The sequence below is a fragment of the Bombina bombina genome, chromosome 2 (genome assembly GCF_027579735.1).
Source record: "Bombina bombina isolate aBomBom1 chromosome 2, aBomBom1.pri, whole genome shotgun sequence".
Taxonomy (NCBI): Eukaryota; Metazoa; Chordata; class Amphibia; order Anura; family Bombinatoridae; genus Bombina; species Bombina bombina.
The window spans coordinates 802,635,544-802,645,872 of NC_069500.1; the positions used below are offsets into that span (position 1 = coordinate 802,635,544).

The window sequence follows — 10,329 nt, forward strand, 5'->3', positions numbered from 1 at the left end:
CTCTCTCTCTCTTTTTATTTATGCAAATTGCTCTTGGGTCTCCCTAAGAGTAAAAGGGGAAACCAGACGTGGACTCCTTGCACACATGCCCTTAGAGAGATGCGACTGCACCTCACTGACGAGGCCCACAGAAGGCCGAAACGATCGTCTGGGGTTGTTGTTTCTCTTGTTCAGAGAAGAATTGCCTGGTATTTCGGCGCTGGACTGTCATTGGTCAGGGTCAGACTGATCTACTACAGGATATTTTTTCTCTGTGAAGGGGCATAGTGTGCTAAAAGAGTATGCACCCTGAGTGACACACTATAATAAAATGAACAGGCACGGAAGTTTTTCCAGCTTTTGTTCTGTCTCAGCTGAGTGCATCTCTCTCTCTCTTTTTATTTATGCAAATTGCTCTTGGGTCTCCCTAAGAGTAAAAGGGGAAACCAGACGTGGACTCCTTGCACACATGCCCTTAGAGAGATGCGACTGCACCTCACTGACGAGGCCCACAGAAGGCCGAAACGATCGTCTGGGGTTGTTGTTTCTCTTGTTCAGAGAAGAATTGCCTGGTATTTCGGCGCTGGACTGTCATTGGTCAGGGTCAGACTGATATACTACAGGATATTTTTTCTCTGTGAAGGGGCATAGTGTGCTAAAAGAGTATGCACCCTGAGTGACACACTATAATAAAATGAACAGGCACGGAAGTTTTTCCAGCTTTTGTTCTGTCTCAGCTGAGTGCATCTCTCTCTCTCTTTTTATTTATGCAAATTGCTCTTGGGTCTCCCTAAGAGTAAAAGGGGAAACCAGACGTGGACTCCTTGCACACATGCCCTTAGAGAGATGCGACTGCACCTCACTGACGAGGCCCACAGAAGGCCGAAACGATCGTCTGGGGTTGTTGTTTCTCTTGTTCAGAGAAGAATTGCCTGGTATTTCGGCGCTGGACTGTCATTGGTCAGGGTCAGACTGATATACTACAGGATATTTTTTCTCTGTGAAGGGGCATAGTGTGCTAAAAGAGTATGCACCCTGAGTGACACACTATAATAAAATGAACAGGCACGGAAGTTTTTCCAGCTTTTGTTCTGTCTCAGCTGAGTGCATCTCTCTCTCTCTTTTTATTGTTTAATAAAGACAATTTTTTTTTATGCCCAAAAAATGTTTTATTTATGTAAATTCAAAATCACTATTGATTCTTCACAAAAACAGTTTTTGTCATTTATTAATTGTCATTCTTCTGACAATCATCATGCAAAAAATAATTAAATCAAATAACATATTTACGGTATAAAAAATCTACTTGCTCCAATAACAGTCCCAAAGTTGCCCTAATTTTAGAAATTTTTAGTTTAACGATCTTCAAGACAACTCTGAATACTTTTGTCTTCAGTTTCAGTAGTTGATGTTGAAGATAAATCTGTAGAATAATAAAAGCAAAGAAAATTTTAATTCCATTTACATATACATATGCAATGTATCATATGGTTTATTTCTTCACAAATATTACCTCCTGATGTGCTGTTATCTATGTTATCTACTATATTCGCTTCTACACTTATGTCCACTCCTTTAAAGATTTCATCTGAGCCAACTCCTAGTAGAAATATACAATATGTATTAGTTAAAACTTTGATTTTCTTAGATTTAAGATTACTGAGTATGAAACATACCTTTATCTACCATCATTGTTGGTAAAACTTCTATCCTTGGTTGACTATCATCTGAACTCAAGGCTTCAAATATTGGCACACTATCCGGATTTTTAAAATCTTCCATTTCAATCCTATTTTTCATGTCTTCCATGGTAATATCTATGAACATAATTACAAAGATAAAGATAGAAAACTATTTAAGCCAAAACCTAAAATATATTATTTAAAACTTAAATAATAACTCATTACCTGTCTGTGTGTTTTTATGAAAAACTTGATATGGATTGGGAGATAATTCAATACCCAATAGTGTTAGTGGCATAGGTGGAGATAAAGCTTCACTTCTGGGGGTTTGCACCAACATTGAACTGTTCACACTTACTTTTCCTACTTCTCATATCTATAAACATATTAATAAAAAAAAATTGAATTAAAAAATTGAAATTTAATTTATCATAGCAATTTTTCATTTTCAAAACATAGAAATTATGCTTAATACTACAATTATAATAAATGGACACTGAACAATTTATTTTTTCTATTGGGATTGAAATAGAACATGCCATTTTAACCAAATGTATAATTCACTTCAATTTTTAAATTTGCTTCATTCTCTTAGTTTCTTTATTTTTTTTAAAAAGGCATCTAAGCTAGGTTTTGAGTTCTATACAATGTAAAACACTTCTTTATTGGTGCATGGATTTACCCACCGATCATCAAGAAGAACACAACAATGTTTTCCCACACAATGTGCCTGCATCTAAACTGAAATTATTCCTTTTCAAATAAAGATACAAAGAGAATGAAAATAATTTGATGATAGGAGTACATTGTTAAGTTGCTTAAAATGGCAATTAGATTTTACTCTACTTATTCAGTTCTGCATGCTTACTTTTCTAACATGTTTCAATGGTATATAGTAATATATTTATATTTTACTCTACTAACTCAGTTCTGCATGCTTACTTTTCTAACTTCTTTTAAGTGTATATACTAATATAGTTATATTTTAATCTACTATACTAACTCAGTTCTGCATGCGTACTTTTGTAACTTGTTGCAATTGTATATACTAATATAGTTAAAGTAACACTCAGAAAATAATATTGTCCTTGATTCGTCAATGATGACGCAGTTCAAAAATACCATCATTATTTTCTATTATAAAAAATAATTTAATATATAATTTTACATGTCCTTATCAATCTTCGAATAGATTCATAGTACTTTGGTTCTCTTCTCTTCAAGTCACTATATTTTCTAAGACATTGTCGTCTTGTTCTTTTAATTTTTGAAATACGATGCATTCTTCTCAGCATCTCGTATATTATTTTGTCTCTGCATTCCTGTCTCACTGCCCTCACACCACCGATCCGTTTAGGGAAATATTTATCCATGGCATAAACTAATATCACCAATTCGCCAGCACCAAAAGGTTCAGGACACGGCATGTTTGACGATGACATCATTAATCATTATGTCAATTATTAGCGCATTGATCTAGATATGTATCCCCGAAAAATTTTAAACAATATAATGTATATGTAGATTAATGTATTTTCTGAATGTTTGTAAATTGATTCTATGTTTATAGTTATTATAAATGATATTTTGTTTCTAAACATTTTCTTTGTTTCAGATGTGTTGATATGTATTACAATTAACTTTGGTTTACACTAGTTATTAATAATATTTAATATATAATGTTTCAAGATTGATTGTCAGTTTGTAATAAAATAATTTATTTTCCTTTATTTTCTATATGCCACTATTCTTTTAACAAATCTTGAATGGAAATATATATTATTAAAGATAAGAAAATAAGTGTTAAGAGTAAGCCCTTAAGGTATTTTTAATTGGAATATGGGCCAACCTAGGAGCTGTTAAAAATTATGATTAAAATAAAACAAAGCAAATTAGCAAGTCTTTAAAATAAAAACTCCTATCTGAAAACATAAAATCGCACTTTGGAATATCCTGTCGTTTGTTAAATCTACAATTCAATGACACAATACAATGAATTACCATCAGCTATGGAGGGATTACATTACACTAATCACATTATGTAAAAGAGTGAGAGCAGCTATAGACACTAGTGTGATGTCACAAAGACAATGTATTACCTATAATATTGTCTGTAATAACTTTGATCATAAACTTTATTTATTTGAAACCTTTGATAATTGAAGAGCAACAACTGTTATGTATTTTCCTATTGTTTTGTACCTTTGCCCGCCACCTAAAAGGTGGCAAGGCAAAAATAACGAGGTGGGAGCGGAAATTGTTGCGAGCGAACAAATAGATTTTTTAGTACATTCGTTTTTGGCGAGTTGGTGGTCAAATGTGTCTAATTACAGTGAAAAATGGAGAGGTAGCGAGGTTTGGCGGATAAGTACGCTCGCAATTTTAAAGATGTGAGTTTGAACATAGTTGACGACTTTGTACATATCAAAAAAAAGGAAAGAAAAGAAAACAAAGAAAATATGATAATAGAAGTAATTTAGGAAGTTTTTTAAAATTTGATGTTTTATCTATATTATGAAAGAAATAATTTGGGTTTTATGTCCCTTTAATTGCTCAGATTGTTTCACTCATCACTGAGCTCAGCTGGTTAGGTTTATACATATTTAGTTGTCTCATATTTGCATACACAAACTCTGCTGCTCCTGATAGTATTTATGTCCCACTCAGCAGGTTTTCTTTTATATCTGAGTACAGAACAAGGCAAAAACACCCTCCTAACATGACCCTGTTGCAGTCACTGACATGCTGCATATTACTTTATATTTCATGTAAGTTACCAAGCAATATTTCCAATGTTCTTGTCACTTTTGTTTAATACAGAAAATTATTTTATTTTAATTTTTTTCAGGTGCTCAATCACAAACACCAGCGCTGAGCCCTCAAGTTGGATCTGTTACTCAAGGGCAAAGTTTTACATTTAACTGCATTGTAGGTGTTAAGGATTCAAGTGGTATGGCATTCTTGATACAATCACCCGGGGAGTCTACTAAACTTATATTTGGCAACCATCACTCATTCTCATCACCCAACTATGGACATGGGATGTCATCAGCTCATTTCACTGGCACAATAAACAGCGCTGGAACTGAATATCAGCTGATTATTAAAGATACACAGATTGCAGACACATCTATATATTACTGTGTAAAATGGTACAGCAGTCTTAGTGCATAACACAGTGATACAGAGCCTGACAAAAACTTGCAGATCTCAAATATGAAACAGGAAACAAAAATCAGCAAACTCAGATAACAGAAATGTTTTATTTATTTGTATTCTGTTCTAGATACACACAAAGAAGATACATTAACACACACAAACCCTCTCTGACATGCTCACATGCAAACACAGACACATACATGTCCACACATTCACACAAAATCACATGCATACACAGCAATCATAAATACATTTACAAATACTCACACAAATACTCACAAGACACTCTTAAACACACTCACACAAACATCCACATAGACTCTAATACACACAAACACTCACATAGACTCTAATACACACAAACACTCACATAGACTCTAATACACACAAACACTCACATAGACACTCTAAAACTAACACAAACACTCACATTGACACTTTAATACACACTCACACAAACACCCACATATTCATGATATAGGGAGAGATTACGTGTGTGGTGTAAGTTTCAGCGCAACTGCTAGAAACCCACATCGGGTGAATCACACAACACGCGCCGCCAGATGATATACTGCCGTAAGTCGGAAAAACGGGCGACGTTCAGAAATGTGCGCAACTACACATTTCTGGCATCGCCAGTAACTTACGCCAGTATATCACAATGCAAAGTATCTAATTAAAGTATTAACCCCTAAACAGCCACAACCCCACAATGCAAAATATTAAACTAATGACTAAGCCCCCTAACTTAACACCCCCTAACTTAACCCCAATTAAAGACACTTAAATAAAATAAAAAATATACTAACTACCTTAAAAAATAAAAAAAAATAAAAAAACCTAACATTACAAAAAATTAAAAACCTAACATTACAAAAAAATAACAAACAAAATTATCCAAAATAAAAAAAGTTATTCTTATTCTAATATCCCCATTAAAAAAAAAAACAACAAAATAAAAAAAAAACCTAATCTATACATACACTACCAACAGCCCTTAAAAGGGCCTTTTGAGCTCTTTTTCAGCCCATAAAAAATAGAAAAAGCCCTAATCTTAAAAAAACACCCCAAAATAAAAAAAAATATCACTAACCCCAAAATAGGTACTCACCATTGTTGAAATCCGGCAAAACACTTTCACCCCAGCAGCAAAAGATCTTTATCCAGGCGGCTCCATCTTCATCCATCGCGGGACGATCTTCTTTCTTCATCCCGGTGGCGGAAGCACGGAGGCAGAGCGGTCATCAATGACATCCAGGCAACACAGAGGTCCTCTTCATGTGTCCTCCCGCCGTATACTGAAGATTGAATGCAAGGTACCCCTTTTATATAGGGGTACCCTTGCTTTCCTATTGGCTGAAAAATTCAAAACAGCCAATAGGATTAGAGCTGCTTACATCCTGGCTGATTTTACTTTGATTGGTAGATTAGGTTTTTTTTAGTTAGTTTTTTTTTATTTTGGGGGGTTGAGGGTGTGGGGTTTGTAATGTTAGGGTGTAATTTGTTTATTTTTTGGCAAAAGAGCTGTTAACTTTAGTGAAATGCCCTACAAAAGGTCCTTTTTAATGGTATTTTTTTTCTGCAATGATAGTTTTTTTTTTATAATGTAATGTTAGGGTTTTTGTAAATTAGGTTTTTTATTTCTTGTAACTTTATTATTTTTAATGTAGTTAGTATATTTTTAATTTTATTTCAGTGTATTTTAATTGGGCTTAAGTTAGGGTGTGTTAGGTTAGGGGGCTTAGTTTTTAGTTTAATATTTTAAATTGTGGGAGGATGGCAGTTTAGGGGTTAATAGGTTAATTAGATACTTTGCATTGTGGGGGTATGACAGTTTAGGGGTTAATAGTTTTATTAGGTGTTTGCGTTGTGGGGGGTTGGTTTAGGTGTTAATAGGTTAATTAGGTGTTTGCATTGTGGGGGTTGGCGGTTTAGGTGTTAATAGGTAAATTGGTGTTTGCGTTGTGGGGTTGGCAGATTAGGGGTTAATAGGTTAATTAGGTGTTTGCATTGTGGGGGGTTGGTGGATTAGTGTTTAATAGGTTAATTAGGTTGTTTGTGTTGGGGAGGATGGAGGTTTAAGGGTTAATATGTTAATTTAGTATTTGCAATGTGAGGGAATGGCAGTTTAGGTGTTAACTTTTATTAGTAATTGAGATGTGGGGGGTGGCAGTTTAGGGGTTAACTTTTATTAGTAATTGCGATGTGGCGGGATGGTGGATTAGGGGTTGAACTTGCGCATGCGTTAGGTGTTTGTTAAGGCTTCCAGGGTGTTACAGTGCTTTTTTAATATGTGCAATAGTTGCTGTGCCTGCCTATGTGTGGCGAGGTGAAAATGGAGTAAAATATCTCCATTCTGCGCGTAAGTCCTTGGGCTGCATATGTGATACCGACTTTTTCTATGTTAGTTTATGGGAGTAGAAATTGCCCGTGACGTGTAAAAGTATACGCGCGTTACTTGTTTGCTGCGCCGGGTATGTGATCGCTCAATTAGACAAGTATTTGGCGATGCTCGTTTTTGTGCACGTTGCCAAATATGTGATCGAGCCCATAGTGTTCAGCACACCAAAATTATAGAGCATGCTTTAGGGAGGAAGTCACTCCAACAATAGTAAAAAAATACAGAAACATAATAATGGTACCTATACTAATATTTATACCTAACAGGTGTGTAAATTCACCCTCATTTACGGCTAGATTTGGAGTTTTGTCGGTAACGACCCGAAAAACTAACGCCAGCTTTTTTCTGGCCGCACCATAAAAATAACTCTGGTATTGAGAGTCCACATAAAGGCTGCGTTAAGCTCCAAAAAGGAGCGTAGAGCATATTTAACGCAGCTTCAACTCTCGATACCAGAGTTGCTTACGCAATCGGCCAGCCTAAAAAACGTGCTCGTGCACGATTCCCCCATAGAAAACAATGGGGCTGTTTGAGCTGAAAAAAAACCTAACACCTGCAAAAAAGCCGCGTTCAGCTCCTAACGCAGCCCCATTGTTTGCTGTGGGGAAACACTTCCTACGTCTGCACCTAACACTCTAACATGTACCCCGAGTCTAAACACCCCTAACCTTACACTTATTAACCCCTAATCTGCCGCCCCCGCTATCGCTGACCCCTGCATATTATTATTAACCCCTAATCTGCCGCTCCGTAAACCGCCGCTACTTACATTATCCCTAGGTAACCCTAATCTGCTGCCCTAACATCGCCGACCCCTATATTATATTATATTTATTAACCCCTAATCTGCCCCCCACAACGTCGCCTCCACCTGCCTACACTTATTAACCCCTAATCTGCCGACCAGACCTGAGCGCTACTATAATAAAGTTATTAACCCCTAATCCGCCTCACTAACCCTATAATAAATAGTATTAACCCCTAATCTGCCCTCCCTAACATCGCCGACACCTAACTTCAATTATTAACCCCTAATCTGCCGACCGAATCTCGCCGCTACTGTAATAAATGGATTAACCCCTAAAGCTAAGTCAAACCCTAACACTAACACCCCCCTAAATTAAATATAATTTACATCTAACGAAATTAATTATTCCTATTTAAAGCTAAATACTTACCTGTAAAATAAATCCTAATATAGCTACAATATAAATTATAATTATATTATAGCTATTTTAGGATTAATATTTATTTTACAGGCAACTTTGTAATTATTTTAACCATGTACAATAGCTATTAAATAGTTAAGAACTATTTAATAGTTACCTAGTTAAAATAATTACAAAATTACCTGCAAAATAAATCCTAACCTAAGTTACAATTAAACCTAACACTATACTATCATTAAATTAATTAAATAAAATAGCTACAATTACCTACAATTAAACCTAACACTACACTATCAATATATAAATTAAATACAATTCCTACAAATAACTACAATGAAATAAACTAACTAAAGTACAAAAAATAAAAAAGAACTAAGTTACAAAAAATAAAAAAATATTTACAAACATAAGGAAAATCTTACAACAATTTTAGACTAATTACACCTACTCTAAGCCCCCTAATAAAATAACAAAGACCCCCAAAATAAAAAATGCCCTACCCTATTCTAAATTACTAAAGTTCAAAGCTCTTTTACCTTACCAGCCCTGAACAGGGCCCTTTGCGGGGCATGCCCCAAGAAGTTCAGCTCTTTTGCCTGTAAAAAAAAACATACAATACCCCCCCCCAACATTACAACCCACCACCCACATACCCCTAATCTAACCCAAACCCCCCTTAAATAAACCTAACACTAAGCCTCTGAATATCATCCTACCTTGTCTTCACCTCACCAGGTATCACCGATCCGTCCTGGCTCCAAAATCTTCATCCAACCCAAGCGGGGGCTGGCGATCCATCACCCGGTGGCTGAAGAGGTCCAGAAGAGGCTCCAAAGTCTTCATCCTATCCGGGAAGAAGAGGCGATCCGGACCGGCGCCCATCTTGATCCAAGCGGCATCTTCTATCTTCATCCGATGACGACCGGCTCCATCCTGAAGACCTCCACCGCGGACCAATCTTCTTCCGGCGACGTCCAACTGAAGAATGACGGTTCCTTTAAGGGACGTCATCCAAGATGGCGTCCCTCGAATTCCGATTGGCTGATAGGATTCTATCAGCCAATCGGAATTAAGGTAGGAATATTCTGATTGGCTGATGGAATCAGCCAATCAGAATCAAGTTCAATCCGATTGGCTGAGGCGACGTTGAGGGGGGCAGATTAGGGGTTAATAAATATAATATAGGGGTCGGCGGTGTTAGGGGCAGCAGATTAGGGGTACATAAGGATAACGTAGGTGGCGGCGCTTTGCGGTCGGCAGATTAGGGGTTAATAAGTGTAGGTAGCTGGCGGCGACGTTGTGGGGGGCAGATTAGGGGTTAATAAATATAATATAGAGGTCGGCGGTGTTAGGGGCAGCAGATTAGGGGTACATAAGGATAACGTAGTTGGAGGTTGGCAGATTAGGGGTTAAAAAAAATTAATCGAGTTGCGGCGATGTGGGGGGACCTCGGTTTAGGGGTACATAGGTAGTTTATGGGTGTTAGTGTACTTTAGAGTACAGTAGTTAAGAGCTTTATAAACTGGCGTTAGCCCAGAAAGCTCTTAACTACTGACTTTTTTCCTGCGGCTGGAGTTTTGTCGTTAGATGTCTAACGCTCACTTCAGACACGACTCTAAATACCGGAGTTAGAAAGATCCCATTGAAAAGATAGGATACGCAATTTACGTAAGGGGATCTGCGGTATGGAAAAGTCGCGGCTGAAGAGTGAGCGTTAGACCCTATTTTGAGTGACTCCAAATACTGGAGGTAGCCTAAAACCAGCGTTAGGAGCCTCTAACGCTGGTTTTCACGGCTACTGCCAAAGTCCAAATCTAGGTCTTAGAATTTTTCACAGAAAAATACTGACACCTAGTGGTGAAAAAAATAATATTACACATTATCACATATATTAATAAGTCCTATACAATCTAATATACCATAATTCTATACATATTTA

General features: G+C 36.6%; 1 gene segment (V, D, J or C); it reads left to right on the plus strand.

Annotated features, from left to right (window-relative positions):
• The first annotated feature begins 4,361 nt into the window (after positions 1-4,361).
• On the plus strand, positions 4,362-4,835 carry LOC128647302 (Ig kappa chain V region 3374-like). The segment is given in 2 exon segments: positions 4,362-4,429; positions 4,510-4,835. Coding segments are annotated over 2 exon segments (375 nt in total).
• Positions 4,836-10,329: the final 5,494 nt, after the last annotated feature.